Source organism: Saprolegnia parasitica (assembly GCF_000151545.1).
Source record: "Saprolegnia parasitica CBS 223.65 unplaced genomic scaffold supercont2.122, whole genome shotgun sequence".
Classification (NCBI taxonomy): domain Eukaryota; phylum Oomycota; class Saprolegniomycetes; order Saprolegniales; family Saprolegniaceae; genus Saprolegnia; species Saprolegnia parasitica.
Window position 1 is genome coordinate 12,616 of NW_012156516.1, and position 14,291 is coordinate 26,906.

The following is a 14,291-nucleotide window of genomic DNA, read 5'->3' on the forward strand; positions in this document are numbered from 1 at the left end:
CCAAAGGAAGTGCGCGGCCGTGCGTGGGCCGCGCTCCTCGGCAACAAGCTCCAGATCAACGAACAGCTCTTTGAGATCTGCAAGACGCGCGCCAAAGCGGTGCTCGTCGAAGTCGCAGCGACCAAGGCGAAGGACATGCGTCCGAACCGCCCGTCGCTCACGATCGACACGTCCGGGCTCGACGGCGGATTCGTCGTCGTGACGTCGCCCCAGCACGCCAAGTCGACGCTCACCGAGGCCCTCATCGCCGACAACGAGCGCAACATCAAGCTCGTCAAGCTCGACATGCCGCGTACGTTTGGGAGCCACCCACAGTTCCAGGCCGGCGCGGTCGGGGCCCAAAAGACGTACGAAGTTCTGGAGGCGTACACGTGCTACCGCCCCGACCTCGGCTACGTGCAAGGTACGTACGCCTTGCTTGTTTAAAAGCGCAATGAAGCGAGCGTCGCACAGGCATGAGCTACTTGGCGGCGATTCTGTGTCTCCACATGGACAGCTTCTCCGCGTTCAAGGCCATGGTGTCGCTCCTCAGCACGCGCTTGCTCTTCGACATGTACCGCCTCGAGGAAGATCGGGTAAGGTCGTGGTTGATACAATCTTGATACTACAGTCGGGCTAGACACTGCATTATCTCGGCGTGTACGACACGATTCTGCAGCACGAACTGCCGACGCTCCACGCGTACTTTGAAGAGATTGGCATGGACGCCAAGATGTACGTCGTCGACTGGTGCGTGCGTCTCATGCTTCGACGACGGCGATACGATCTGCGAGGATGCACTAGGGCCTTTACGCTCTTCACGCGCTGCGTGCCCTTGGATGTCGTGCTGCGGATATGGGACGTCTACATCTTGCTCGGCACGCCCTTCTTCTTCCAAGCCTGCATGGGTACGCTCCCGCGCTGGCTCACGGACCATATCAACTGTGTGTGGTAGCGATTTTGATCTTGTACGAGGAGCACTTGCTCGTGCTCGACCTGGGCGACGCCATGCGCTTCCTCCACGACATTCCCAAGGTGCGATTCTCATCGGAGCCTCTCGTCATGCTGGCGTAGAGCACGAGCCCGAGCGACTTTTTCGATGCGCTCGACGCCGTCAACCTCTCGTGCAGCGCGATCGACAGCCTCCTCGCCGGCGGGAACGTGCGCCCGTGGTCGCCGGTCGGTCGGCGTCCCGTCTCTGTCGAGTTCCCCGACGCGTACGAGTACTAGAGACTAAAGGTGTAACCAAGAGGGCGAAATAGTATAGACACGGTAGAATCCCAAGAATCCGGGCGGCCTCGTTTACGCGTAGTACTGCAGCGTCGCCTTCTTCTTGGCCGACACGACACCAATGCCCTCCATAAAGTCTTCGTGCTACAGACCACACATTAGAATCGCTAGGCTTCTCGATCGTACCTTGATGATCGTGGCCTCCCGACGCAGCGCAAGCATACCAGCCTCGACGCAGACCTGGCACCATGCAATGAATCCAATGAGATCGTGGGTTGGAGGCATACCGCCTTGAGCTGCGCGCCGTTAAAGTCGTCCGTGCAGCGTGCGAGCTCGTCAAAGTTGACGTCGTCCGTGTCGACGTTCATCTTGCGCGAATGGATCTGCAGGATACGCGCACGGGCTTCTTCTGTCGGGTGGGGCAGCTCAATCTACATGCACATCGCCATCAATCGCCCTGCTCCATGCTTCAGGGCGCGGTGTACCTTGCGATCCAAACGACCCGAACGCAGGAGCGCCGGGTCGAGCACGTCCGGTCGGTTCGTGGCAGCAATGACCTTGATCTTCGTGTTGCTAGTAAAACCGTCGAGCTGGTTCAAGAGCTCGAGCATCGTGCGCTGGACTTCACGGTCGCCCGACTGCTCGCCACCAAAACGCTTTGTACCAATGGCATCCAACTACGCGCTTCCATGAGCACGAAGTCCCTTCCACCTGCAACGATACGCGTGTACCTCATCGATAAAGATGATGGCGCCGCCCTTGTCCTTATCTTTGCACTTCTCCTTGGCGAGCTCAAAGGCGTCGCGGACGAGCTATAGGAAGGACATGGTTTGACGATGCAGCAGCATAGGCATCGTACTTTGGCACCGTCACCGATAAACATCTGGACGAGCTGCGGGGCCGCGAGCTTGAGGAAAATGGCATCCGTCTGCTTGGCACAAGCACGTGCGAGCAGCGTCTTGCCCGTACCCGGCGGGCCATGGAGCAAGACGCCCTTGGGCGGCGTGATGCCGATGGCGTCGAAGCGCTCCTTGTGCGTCATGGGCAGCACAACGGCTTCGACGAGTTCTTGGATCTGCTTGTCGAGGCCACCAATGTCGCTGTAGTCTTCCGTGGGCTTCTCGTCCACCTCCATGGCCTTGACGCGCGAGTCGTACTCGGCGGGCAGCTTCTCCAAGATGAGGTAGCTCTCCTTGTTCGTGCCCACGAGGTCGTTGGGCACGAGCTTCTCCGTGTCGACGAGGCCCGGAATGCTCAAGAAGATGGTTTGGCGCGTCGACGTCTTGATGACCGCGCTCTTGCCCTTGCGCGCCGCGTCCGTGTCGGTGGCCGCGCCGTCCTGCTCGTCGTCCTCGTTCTCCATCTCGAGGATCTCGACGACGTTGCCGACGAGGTACGGCAGCTGCTTGTTGAGCTTGACCTTCTCGTTGTTCTCCTTGATGCGCTCGCGCTGGCTCGCGCTCTCGTGGTTGATGCGCGTGATGTCCGAGCGCATGATGCGGATCTCGTTGTCGAGGAGGCGGACGCGCTGCTTGAGCTCGTCGTTGGTCATGCTCAGGATCTCGGGCTCGATCTCGCCCCAGATGTCGCCTCCTTCGAGGCCCATCGACTCGTTCCCGCTGCTGCTCATGCTGCTTCCTGCTTCCGCCAGCCGCAAATGAACCTTCACCCCTTGTTTCCGTAGATCCGAAAACGCACCTTGCGGTACAAGCACTTTTCGATAGAAGAACAGACTATACTCACGCAACTTTTGGCCCCAAATGTTGTGTTACGGTTATCACGTGTGCTGGTTGTCTTCGTCGGCTTCGTCGGCGACTTCGGCGATGCGTGCGAGCGACAGCGCGGCCTGGACCTGCGCAAGGGGATGTAACAATAGATGTTCATGTTCAAGTATACCGTGTGGATCGCGGCTTTGAAGCTCCGCCGGGCGTTAAATTGACGCAACTCAGCCTTGGCGTTCACCAACGAGGTCGTTGCCACCTATGGAAACACCTTGGAATACGAGATATGGCAGCTGCGGCGTACGCTCAAGGTCGTCATCCACGGGTCGCGGAGCAGCGCGTCGGCCGTGGGGCTACGCGGTATGAGCATCTCGCAAGCACCAGGATGCTTTCTACCGCTGCTGGGGGTCGACGACGAGCATGCGGGCAACAAACGCCTGCGCCGACGGCGAGACAGCGTCCCAGTCGGCGTCGCTGAAGCGGACGTCGCCCTTGCTGATCTCTTTGTAGAGGTTCCACTCGGTGTGGTTGTAAAAGGGCAGGTAGCCGCAGAGAATGGTGTACGCAATGACGCCGATCGCCCAGACGTCAATGGCTTTCGTGTATACCGCGTTCTCGTACGAGATGAGGCTCTTGGCGACCTCGGGTGCGATGAACGTCGGGAGGCCGCAGGGCACGGAGAAGCCATCGACGCCTTCTTCTTGCGCCAAGCCAAACGACGTGAGCTTGAGTGTCGCGTCCTTGGCCTTGCTCGTGAAAAGCACGTTCTGCGGGCTCAGGTCGCAGTGCGCGATGCCATGCGCGTGGCAGTGGGCCACGGCTTCGAGGAGCGTCCGGATCACGTCGCGCGCCTCCTTCTCCGTGTAAATCTCCTATGATTCACAATCGACTATGGATTAGCCGACCGTCGTCGTCAGTATCGTCACCTTCTTGACGATGCGCTCAAAGAGGTCGTCGCCCTCGATGAGGTCAGTGACCACATACACTTCGTATGTGTCGTAGAGGAAGTCGTGGAGGCCAAAGACGTTGGCGTGGCCCGCGAGCTTGCGCAAGACCGAGGTTTCCTTCCGAAGCTCCTTCATGTCGGCCTTGGAGAGCTTTGTCCGGTCGAAGCGCTTGACCATGACGACGGTGCCGGAGCTGCGCTCGGTGGCGCGTCGCACGGCGGATGAGCGGCCTGGCACGACGTCGCCCATCTCGTACTTGGCGGCGAAGGCCAAGTCGGCGCGCGGAAGGTCCTTGACGGCCACGCCGGCGTACTGCTCGCCATCGCCAGCTGCGCTCATCATGCCCCGCGTCGTCGTGGTGTCTCCTCGAATTCTGCCCATCTGCAAACCACCGCCGGCGTCTCATTGGTGGTATTTTAGCCAATCGTGCGTCGCCGGTTGAGACAGCACCGTCGACTCTCTTTGGTGATTTGGGGGTCGTCGTTCATCAACACAAATCGAGTCGCGATTGAGTAAATCTGCTCTCTGGTATGAATCGGGTGCTAACGCAGAGGTTAAAAAGGTTGAAAAGCATCTTCAAAGGCGAAAGCCGTGCTCTCCATGCCTAAAATTAATTTTGCTTTACCAACGTACTAGTACACTGTACGTTGGCCAAACAAGGCTCTCAAACTGCTCAAGTGGGTAGCTTACATGACCAACGCATTACGTGTGCGAGAGCAGAGGTACACGATCTCACTGGCGGGTCTGTGGTTCGACCCCATGCGTTTCGAATCTTGAAAAGTGACTGCGTTGAAACATAAATGTACGTCCAGGGCATCTACAACAAAATTCGGAGGTGGATGCATCGACCAATGTTGTCTTCTGGGAAGGTCCACGCAGCGTGGCTCTTCTTCTCGAGCTCGCGTGCCTTATATTCCCTACTCTTTTCGTGTCAATCTCTATCGACGAGTGAACGAGGTACTACGGTTATATAGTAGCGCACCGATATATTTGAAAGTCTCTGTTTGTGCCACTGGTTGAGATGGCGGTGTCGAGTGGTGGGCGCTGACGTGTCATGGTTGCGCGACGGGCACCATGCCCGCGAGAAAAGTATCTTTCTTGCATTTGGATTGGTCAATATTGGATTGTTTCAACCAATCCGACGGGGCATGCCAATCCCGATACAAATCTCGACTTGCGAAATCCAAGGTCAAGGATGATGATGGACGAGTACATCATCGGACGCGTGCTCTACGAGGAGCCGCATGGAGCCGTGCACAAGGTCCTCCATCGGCCGCAAGGAAGGTTCTTCTCCATGAGGGTGCTCGACAAGGAGCGCATGAGCTTCGAGGACGAGATCGAGATGCAGAACGAGCTCGAGGTGCTCAAGGTCCTGCACCATCCCCACCTCCTCAACGTCCACGCCATCTTCGCCGAGGGCAGCCAAATCTACATCGTGTGCGACCTCGTCGAAGGCGGCGACGTCTTCGATCGGCTCGTCGCCAAGGTCTGCTTGCGCATGCATGGCCTCGCCTCATGCATGGCGAGTAGGAAAGCTACACGGAGCGCGAAGCCCGCGACTTGATCAAGACGCTTCTCGAAACCATCGCGTACTGCCATGATCAAGGCGTTGTGCACCGCAACCTCAAGGTACACCCACCTTCATGTGGTCGCCCTCAGACGGTGCATGCAGCCCGAGAGCATCAAGCTCACGAGCGTCCACGACAACACGAATATCAAGCTCACCGACTTTAGCTTCGCTGCGTCGGTACACGAAGAGCACACAAGCATCTGCGGGGCACCAGAGTACGCATCATGTACCAGCGGCTCGTGGACTCACACCGACGGTAGCTACGTCGCGCCCGAGATCCTAGCAAACAGCTATTCGCACTCTCCTTACGGGGCACCTGTCGACGTGTGGGCGATTGGCGTCATAACGTTCGTGCTGCTCTCGGGTTTCCTTCCGTTCTACGGGGACGACCAAGACGCAATCTTTGCGAGCATCACCCGCGGGCAGTTTGAGTTTGACGGCAGCGACTGGGCCTCCATCTCTGCGCAGGCCAAGGACTGCATCACGCAAATGCTCATTCATGACCCGAAGCAACGCCCCACGGCGCGCGAGCTACTTTCCCATCCCTGGATGACGAGCACACAGGCACGTGTACAGACTCTCACCGCCGAGTCTGACATGTGATGTATGAAGGTCGCGTCCAAGCCCCTGCGAGGTGCCCAGGAGGAGCTCCGACGCCTCAATCTGCAGCGGAAATTCCGGGCTGCCGTCTTGACCGTGTCGGCCACGGTCGCCCTTCAACGCGCGTTCTGTGCGGCACCCGTAGCACCAGTGCGACCCACGCTGCGGCGACAGGGCTCTGTCGCTGTCCCATATGTCGCCGAGCCCGAGTCTGCGAGCGCCGCCCTTCTCAAAAACTATGCCATCAGCACCAATGTGCTGAGCGAGGGCAAGGCCTTGGTCGTCCGCGAGGCCGTCGAAGTCGCGACGGGCCATCGCTACGCCGTCAAGTTTTACGAGAAAGACCTGATGACGTTCGAGGACGAGATCGACCTCAACCGCCAAGTGTCGGTGCTGCAGAGTATCGCACACCCCAACGTCGAGTGTCTGCACCACTACTACGCGGAGAGCGACCACTACTGCCTCGTCACCGACCTCCCAGCGGGCGGCGACCTCTTTGAGCGCATTGTAGCCAAGGTATGCATGCTCTCTTGCTTGGTATCTAACATATCGCGCTAGGACAATGGGTACTCGGAGCGCGATGCACGCGCCCTGGTGCGCGAGCTCTTGCACGGCGTCGCCCACCTCCATGCCCAAGGCGTGGTCCATCGCAACATCAAGGTACTTTTCCTTGGAGACGGGACGTGCGCACCTGTTTTGTAGCCCGAAAGCATCTTTTTGCGGTCGCAAGATGACGACATTGCCATGGTCTTGACCAACTTTGGGTTTGCAACGCAGGACGACGGACGACTGACATACATCTGCGGCTCGTTGGAGTACGAACTCTTTTGTAGAGAGAAGAGGCCTCAAGATGCTCTAGCTACACGGCCCCTGAGGTCCTCGCCAACCGCCGACGCGCGACCCCCTACGGACCTCCGGTGGATGTATGGTCCATTGGCGTGCTCACGTACGTGCTTTTGAGCGGGTACCTTCCGTTCTATGGCAACGACCCGCCGAGTCTCGAGGCCTCCATCACGCGCGGCACCTTTGTCTTTGACTCGCCGTACTGGGACGGAGTCACGGACGACGCCAAGCGGATCATTTCAGCCATGCTCGTCGCCGACCCCGCCCATCGGTGCAGTCTACTGGAGCGAACACATAGCTAACACCCGCGAGCAGGGCCACGGCAGCACAACTACTCGAACACCCGTGGTTTCACGCGAACCACGTACGACGTCCTGACCTACAACTCGCAATGGAGTCCTGCGATGTGTAGGTCGCCGCGACGCCGTTAACCGCGGCCAAGGACGAGCTACGCCGCGTTCTGCTCAAGCGCAAGTTCCGCTGCGTCGTAAGGACGGTCAAAGCGGCGATGACGCTGGCGCGTCTCGCCAAGTCATCTTCGACGACGAGCGCCAGCTTCCACGCCAAGTACGTTCTTTACGAGCGCATCGGCCAGGACGGCGTCGGCGTCCTCCATCGCGCCTCGACGATCGAGGCGTCGTCGCCCGTCCACGTCGTTTACTACGATACGCGTCGGCTCTCGGCAGAAGTGGTCGCGGGGGTCACGCGCGAAGTGCAAGTGCTTCGGCGCCTCGACCATCCCCACACGATCAAGGTGCTCGACTACTACGACGCCGAGCCCGACGGTCTCTACCTCGTGCTCACGGCGGTGACCGGCGACCAGCTCTTTGACCGGATCGTCGACAAGGTACGTACTCGCCTTGACGGTAGAAGCGGAATCACATGGTGCGTAGGACTGCTACTCGGAGGCGGAGGCGCGCGCGCTGGTCAAGGTGCTGTTAGACGCTGTTTTGCACTGCCATGCGGCGGGCGTTGTGCACTCGAATCTCAAGGTGCACGCATCTTTGTGGCTTGAGAGACGACCGAAATCGACATATGTAGCCGGAAACAATTGTACTCACAAAGCCCGACGACGATACGTGGCTTGTGCTCACTCGGTTCGGCCGCCCGCACGGCCGCGCCCTCGAGTACGTACTCTTGCGTACTTACCAACGCTGGACGAACCGTAGATACGTCGCCCCCGAGTCCCTCTTCCGTGTCGTGCAAAGTGTCGGCGACGCCAAGTCTTTTGAGGAGGCGCCTGTCGACATTTGGAGCATCGGCGTCATCACCTACGTCTTGCTCTGCGGCTACCTCCCCTTCCACGGCGCCAACCAGTTCCACCTCTTTAAAGCCATCAAGCGCGGCAAGGTTCTCTTCGACGCGCCGTACTGGAGCACGATCTCGACGAACGCGACCAGCTTCATTTCCGCTGCGCTCGTTGTCGATCCTGCCAAGCGGTGCGCATGTCTTCCATCGATATGCCAACGCCGTCCACATGTGTAGGGCGACGATCGGCGACCTGCTGGCGCACCCGTGGATGCGTGCATCGCAGGTGCCGACGACGTCACTCGACGTTGGCTCAGAGCTGCGCCGGCTCCAAGCTCGTCGCAAGCTTAAGGGCGTCATGTCGGCGGTATGGCCTCTCTTGTGTGGTCGGCGTTCTCAAACACGTCTTCGGTAGGTCAAGGCGTCGGTAGGACTCGGCCGTCTCTTCGACTCGACGCCCGTCGCGTCCGCGTAAGATAGCAACAACTCGAGACAAACAGCGTAATAGCATTGGTCATATCCAGTCGTCGTCGCCCGCCGAGAGACGGGGCATAGCTTCGACCGGCTTTGTGGGCTCCGTTTTGGGCGGAGGCAACTCGGCTGGCGGCGGCACAGTCTGGATGAACGATTGGAACGCGTCGTCGTCTCCGCTGTCGTCGCTGTCTTTCATCGGGGGCACATGTGGTGTCCCACTGGCACTCTTGGCCGCCGGCGATGTCAGACTACCGTTCAAGCCCCGTCGGGACCCTTCGCTGCTGACAAAGCTGCTACTGAGGCCGCTCGGCCGGTGCATCGAGACGGCAATCTTGACCTAGAGCAAAAACTGGCATCACGACGTCCGAGGCAGACACATACGGAAGAGATGGCGCGTTTGATCGTATCCCGCGCGTTGAACTTGCGCAGCTCCGTGAGGGCCTGGAGCAACGACGGGTTGCTTTGCTCCTACAAGCAGCATAAAGCGTATTGTCGACGGTGCTGGCAGTCACCGTGGTCGACCCCGCAAGCCATCGGTGCTGCAGCAGCTCGTCGGCCGTCGCGCTACGCAGCGATGAGCTCTAGCATACACGTGCACTAACCGTTGTGCCGGGTCGACGATCAGCATGCGCGAGATAAAGTGCTTGGCGTCCTCCGAGACGTGGCCCCAGTAGTACGGGTCGAAGTGGTAGTCGGCGGCCTTGATTTGGCGGTAGAGGTCTGCGAGGTTGGCCGCGTAGAACGGCGGCGACCCGGAGAGAAGCATGAACGTGATGACGCCGATGCTCCAGATGTCGCACTCCTTGCCGTACGCCGTCGTCTCCATATCAAGGACCTCGGGCGCCGTGTAGCTACGAGCGATTTGAGACCTCGCCTCAAGACAGTGGGAGCGCGAACATGGGGCTGCCGCAGCGCGTCGTCATGCTGCGACTGTTGTGGTGCGTGATGGCGAGGCCAAAGTCACCGAGCTTGATCGATGCATCGTCCGTCTTGCTCGTGAGGAGGATGTTCTCGGGCTAGAAGGGCGCGCGTGAGTGGCACTGGCACATGCAACACGGTCGACCTTGAGGTCGCGGTGCGCGATGCCACGTTCGTGACAGTACTTGATGGCCTGGAGGAGCGTCGTGATGACCTCCTTCGCGTCGTGCTGCGTGTAGTACGACTACAGTAGACGTGAGGTACCAGGATGCCATACGAGCCAAGTACCTTCTCAACGAGCCGCTCAAAGAGCTCGCCGCCTTCCATGAACTCTGTCACGAGGTAAAAGTACTCGTCGTCTTCGTAAATGTCGTAGAAGGTCAAGATGTTGGGGTGGTGCAGCTAGCAGGCGTTGGCGACGGCAGCAAGGCAGGCGTCGTACCTTCTTGAGCGTGTTGACCTCAAAGGCCATGGCCGTGTAGTCAACTTCGAGCATCTTGCGCTTCTCGACGCACTTGACGGCGTACTTGGCGCCGCTGGCCGTGTGCAGGACCTCGCGCACGACGGAGAAGGCGCCGCGCCCGAGCTCGCGCCCGAGCGTGTAGTGCGCCGCAAAGTCGGACGACGGCCCATGGAGCTTGACGGCCTTCGTCTCGGGATCCACCTCAATGTGCACGGCGTCGGCCTCGGACCCGTCCTCCTGCGCCATGATGAGCCTTCCGCCGCAGCAACCCATCGTACTCTGGCATAAATCCCACGATGGCAGCGCGGCTTCTTATTGGCCAAAAAAGATTCTTAGTGTCCCACTACAGTGCAGTGGGAGGAATACAAACTCCGAACGACCGACGCCGGTGCGAGGCCAGAGCTCGTCCAACGAGACTCTTCTTCTTCAGGCTCATGCTAGCTGCGTCTGCGCATGCTGGACGAAGGGTCACAGACGCTCGATCGATGGTCGCGCGACTTGGGCGAAGTACTGTAGAATTCAGCTCGATTTTCCACTGTATTTTTTCAAATTGAAGCAGGTGCCATGTGAAGTGACCAGTGAGTGGGCTTGCATGTTTTGAGGGCACTCGGGTGTGCGGAGAGGCTGGGAGGCGGCGGTGACGGTGCTTGGGGCGAGCGCAGCTAAGCTACTCGTTGGCGCTTGCATCGTTGGCCATTACACTATTTCTCGGCAAAGAGTTGCGTGTCGCCAGTGTCGACACAAGATACGCGCACGTGATTGGGTACGTGGTGTGGGATCGGCGTTGGGGATTGGCCGACGTCTTGGATTGTGGAGTCGTGGGAGGGAAAACCACGCGTTGATTGGCTAAAAAGGCGCAGACAACCCGCGACAATTCGAGATAATAATAAAATAGAATTTTGCATACAAATACCAAGATACTAGAATACAATCGCGCTCATTGACAGTGTATTGGATTCCATACATATTGCAGGTATAGCCACCACATTGCCTTTAGCACGACAACGGAGACCATGGGCGGAAGCAACTCGACGATGTGCTGCTGTGGCCGCGGCCCGCGCCCCACCGAGGACGAGGGCTCTGCTGCGCCCAAGTCCCGCGGCGTGCATGAGGCCACGGCCGCCGTCGACGGTCCGCTCGAGGACAGCGATAACCTCTCGACGCCGCCGCAGAGCCCGCGCATCGACGACGAGTCGCTCTCGCCGGCTATCCAGTCGCGCCCGTCGCTCGTCTCGTCGCATCACTTTGCCGACATTTACGCCCTCGACGTCGACCAAAAGCTCGGCGAAGGCGCGACTGCCATCGTGTATGTGGCCACGAACAAGCGCAACGGGAAGCGCGTCGCCGTCAAGTGCTTTGAGAAGGCCAAGATGGTGCAGAACGAGATCCGAGACCTCTTCATGGAGGTGGGCATCCTCAAGCTCATGAAGCACAAGAACGTGTTGCAGCTCCATGACTTTTTTGAAGAGCCCGCGCACTTCTTCATCGTCACGGACCTCCTCGAGGGCGGCGAGCTCTTTGACCGGATCGTCGAGAAGGAGTTTTACTCGGAGAAGGAGGCGCGCGACGTCATCAAGACGCTTCTGGAAGCGATCCAGTACCTCCACGACCTCAACGTCGTGCACCGCGACCTCAAGGTAGACCCTTCTTCCTCTCTCTTGCAGCGCCTCATCATGGCTGCCTGTGTAGCCCGAGAACATTTTGCTCACGTCGCATGGCGACGACACGTCCATCAAGATTGCTGACTTTGGCTTTGCCAAGCAGGACTTTGAAGGCAAGCTCACGGACAAGTGCGGGTCGCCCGAGTACGTCCTTCTCGACACCGTCGCGGTAGCTCATGATGGCATGTAGCTACATTGCGCCCGAGATCCTCGCGCGGTCCTTCTACGGCAAGCAGGTCGACGTATGGTCGGCCGGGATCATCACGTACATCCTCCTCTGCGGCTACCCGCCCTTCTCGGGCAAGAACAACACGGTGCTCTTCAACAACATCAAGGCCGGCCAGTTTGAGTTCGAGTCGCCGTACTGGGACGACGTGTCCTCGGAAGCCAAGGCCTTTGTCCGCCGCATGCTCGTGGTCGATCCGTCTGCGCGCGCGACCGTCGACATGCTCCTGAACGACGTCTGGATCACGGGCGACGTCTCGGCGACGCCGCTCAACGGTGTCATGGACGAGCTGCGCCGCTTCAACGCGCGCCGCAAGTTCAAGGCCGCCGTCAAGACCGTGCAGGCCACCGTGTCGCTCCTCAACAACGCCCGCGCTCGCTCCTCGTCGACGCCCATGACGCCGCCCGCCCGCGCCCCCACCGACGTCGTCGTCTAGTGTATCTACTTAGTCTAGCCCAATTTTGGTCAATAGAGCCTCTTTCATGCTTCCCTCTCGCCGTCCATGCTCATCTTGGCCGCGTTCATGCGTCTACGTGCCTTGGCATGCGCATGCATGCAAGGGTTGCATGGTGGGCAGGCAAGGAATTCACCAGCTGCGTCGGATTGTGTGGCAAGTGTTATAACACTCGACAGCACCGGACATATACAGGGGCACTTCCGCCCGGCGAATGCTCCGCGATGCTGGTCATCGCGTCTGCGGTCGATGGACACACCGCGCAAGATGTGGTCGTCTCGCTCGGCATTGCTATCGTGGCGGCATGCGGTGCACCTCTTGCCGCCTCGTGTTACGGCGGCGCGGGATAAAAGCGTTATAACATGGATGCGTCAGAGAGTATCGGTAAGGTCGAGATCGCAATTTCTTGTTCGTCTGAGCAAGCTATGGGCTGCGGCTTTTCCTGCGTCCGCCGGCCATCGGGCCTCGGCGACGACGACGGCGACAAGGACGTCGCCGACGTGGCTTCCGAGGTGGCCACGGAGGTCGAGCGCATGGACGACTCGAACGACGACCCGTCGCCCGGCTTCTTCCGCGAGCACTACACGCTCGGCGGCGTGCTCGGCGAAGGCAGCTACGCGATCGTCAAGAAGGCGCGGTCGCAGGCGACCGGGAAGCTCTGCGCCGTCAAGATCTTCAAGAAGGAGACGCTCTCGGCGCAGGACGACGCTGATATCCTCTCCGAAGTCCGCATCTTGCGCAAGCTCAACCACCGCAACGTGCTTCGCCTCGTGGACTTTTACTCGGAGCCCAAGTACTACTACCTCGTGACCGAGTACGTCGAGGGCGGCGAGCTCTTTGAGCGGATCGCGCTCATGGTAATACGCCTGCATCACGTCTCGTATGCAACGAACGCCGCCATGTAGGAGTACTACTCGGAGAAGGAGGCGCGCGACTTGGTCAAGACGCTCCTCGAAGCGATCGCGTACTGCCACAGCGTCGGCGTCGTCCATCGCGACCTCAAGCCCGAGAACATCCTCATGACGTCCAAGGCCGACAACTCGGCCATCAAGATCGCCGACTTTGGCTTCGCCAAGCAGGACACGAACGGCCTCTCGACGACGTGCGGATCGCCCGAGTACGTCGCGCCCGAGATCATCTCGCGCCCGGACGCCACGTACGGCAAGTCGGTCGACATTTGGTCGATTGGCGTCATCACGTACGTGCTGCTGGCGGGCTACACGCCTTTCCACGACCCGAACCAGAACCTTTTGTTTGACAATATTGTCAACGGTCGCTTTTACTTTTACGAACCGGACTGGAGCGAGGTGTCGCAGGACGCCAAGGACTTTGTCTCGCGCGCGCTCGAGCTCGATCCCAAGGTGCGGCCGACAGCGCTCGACCTGCTCCAGGACCCATGGATCGTCGGCCAACACGTCTCGGCGCGCAACCTCGTCAGCGTCATGGAGAAGCTGCCAGATTTCAACAAGTCCCGCCGCAAGTTCAAGGCCGCGGTAGTTCGATCCTCCACATGTCTTGACGTCTCACGGTCATCTAAAGTAGGTCCAAGCCACGATGCTCGTCAACCACCTGCGGGCGCGCGACTCGGACGCGTCAAAAGACGTTTAGCTTCACTTTAACTTCCTCTAACTCGTACTACCTCGTTTGCATCGCGGGTAGGGTTGCCGCGACAAGTGGCGTGGAATTAGCCACATCAAAACCACCTGATTACGTCAACCGAGTCTCGAATTCGATCGAAGCAGCAGCAGCATGCTCCGCCAACAGGTCGGTCGTCGGTCGAGCCATTGGCGCGTCGTCCAGCTGCAGAAGGCAGCGATGAGTACCGTGCAGATTGGTGGCATCTCGGTGCCCAAGGCCACGCCCAGCGTACGCTGCTTGCATCTACGACCTGCAGGACGACCATCAACCACCGTCGCCTCGATTAGGAGCCGCACTTGGTGCCCCGAGGCTTTGTGCC

The 14,291-nt window shown here is 59.5% G+C and overlaps 8 protein-coding genes across 8 annotated transcripts in view; 5 read left to right on the forward strand and 3 right to left on the reverse strand.

The window, feature by feature from the left end:
* SPRG_21393 (hypothetical protein) overlaps positions 1-1,209 on the forward strand; it is a gene marked incomplete at both ends in the record, with an annotated part of 2,025 nt that extends 816 nt beyond the window's left edge. Inside the window, 6 exons of the mRNA XM_012353401.1 lie at positions 7-403; positions 454-575; positions 620-729; positions 784-887; positions 935-1,014; positions 1,054-1,209. Coding sequence (XP_012208791.1) covers positions 7-403; positions 454-575; positions 620-729; positions 784-887; positions 935-1,014; positions 1,054-1,209 — 969 coding nt within the window. The remainder of the gene's footprint in view (positions 1-6; positions 404-453; positions 576-619; positions 730-783; positions 888-934; positions 1,015-1,053) is intronic.
* Positions 1,190-2,890, reverse strand: SPRG_14264 (26S protease regulatory subunit 6A A). Its single transcript, XM_012353379.1, has 6 exons — positions 2,069-2,890; positions 1,941-2,021; positions 1,695-1,886; positions 1,497-1,640; positions 1,396-1,449; positions 1,190-1,353 (listed from the first exon to the last, which is right to left on the reverse strand). Exons 1-6 carry the CDS (start codon positions 2,837-2,839, stop codon positions 1,282-1,284), a joined length of 1,314 nt encoding a protein of 437 aa, XP_012208769.1. The 5' UTR covers positions 2,840-2,890; the 3' UTR covers positions 1,190-1,281.
* Positions 2,891-2,958: 68 nt separating this feature from the next.
* SPRG_14265 (CAMK protein kinase) lies at positions 2,959-4,254 on the reverse strand. Its single transcript, XM_012353380.1, has 5 exons — positions 3,857-4,254; positions 3,327-3,802; positions 3,235-3,283; positions 3,106-3,189; positions 2,959-3,061 (listed from the first exon to the last, which is right to left on the reverse strand). Exons 1-5 carry the CDS (start codon positions 4,217-4,219, stop codon positions 2,987-2,989), a joined length of 1,047 nt encoding a protein of 348 aa, XP_012208770.1. The 5' UTR covers positions 4,220-4,254; the 3' UTR covers positions 2,959-2,986.
* An 818-nt stretch (positions 4,255-5,072) lies between these two features.
* SPRG_14266 (CAMK protein kinase) lies at positions 5,073-8,613 on the forward strand (the record flags this gene model as incomplete). Its single annotated transcript, XM_012353381.1, has 14 exons — positions 5,073-5,363; positions 5,408-5,506; positions 5,550-5,662; positions 5,708-6,011; positions 6,060-6,563; positions 6,606-6,707; positions 6,750-6,862; positions 6,907-7,161; positions 7,206-7,254; positions 7,303-7,737; positions 7,784-7,882; positions 7,932-8,329; positions 8,376-8,505; positions 8,554-8,613. 14 exons carry the CDS (start codon positions 5,073-5,075, stop codon positions 8,611-8,613), a joined length of 2,952 nt encoding a protein of 983 aa, XP_012208771.1.
* An 11-nt stretch (positions 8,614-8,624) lies between these two features.
* On the reverse strand, positions 8,625-10,275 carry SPRG_14267 (CAMK protein kinase). The gene is made up of 8 exons (XM_012353382.1): positions 9,973-10,275; positions 9,819-9,932; positions 9,676-9,774; positions 9,510-9,628; positions 9,215-9,463; positions 9,125-9,176; positions 8,994-9,080; positions 8,625-8,949 (listed from the first exon to the last, which is right to left on the reverse strand). Exons 1-8 carry the CDS (start codon positions 10,264-10,266, stop codon positions 8,653-8,655), a joined length of 1,311 nt encoding a protein of 436 aa, XP_012208772.1. The 5' UTR covers positions 10,267-10,275; the 3' UTR covers positions 8,625-8,652.
* A 695-nt stretch (positions 10,276-10,970) lies between these two features.
* SPRG_14268 (CAMK/CAMK1 protein kinase) lies at positions 10,971-12,374 on the forward strand. Its single transcript, XM_012353383.1, has 3 exons — positions 10,971-11,630; positions 11,683-11,798; positions 11,845-12,374. The coding sequence occupies exons 1-3, from the start codon at positions 11,007-11,009 to the stop codon at positions 12,314-12,316; spliced, it is 1,212 nt and encodes a 403-aa protein (XP_012208773.1). The 5' UTR covers positions 10,971-11,006; the 3' UTR covers positions 12,317-12,374.
* A 348-nt stretch (positions 12,375-12,722) lies between these two features.
* On the forward strand, positions 12,723-13,977 carry SPRG_14269 (CAMK/CAMK1 protein kinase). The gene is made up of 3 exons (XM_012353384.1): positions 12,723-13,191; positions 13,240-13,827; positions 13,874-13,977. Exons 1-3 carry the CDS (start codon positions 12,760-12,762, stop codon positions 13,874-13,876), a joined length of 1,023 nt encoding a protein of 340 aa, XP_012208774.1. The 5' UTR covers positions 12,723-12,759; the 3' UTR covers positions 13,877-13,977.
* Positions 13,978-14,083: 106 nt separating this feature from the next.
* SPRG_22342 (hypothetical protein) overlaps positions 14,084-14,291 on the forward strand; it is a gene marked incomplete at both ends in the record, with an annotated part of 6,573 nt that continues 6,365 nt past the window's right edge. The window contains one exon of the mRNA XM_012353402.1: positions 14,084-14,200. Within this exon, the coding sequence (XP_012208792.1) occupies positions 14,084-14,200 (117 nt within the window). The remainder of the gene's footprint in view (positions 14,201-14,291) is intronic.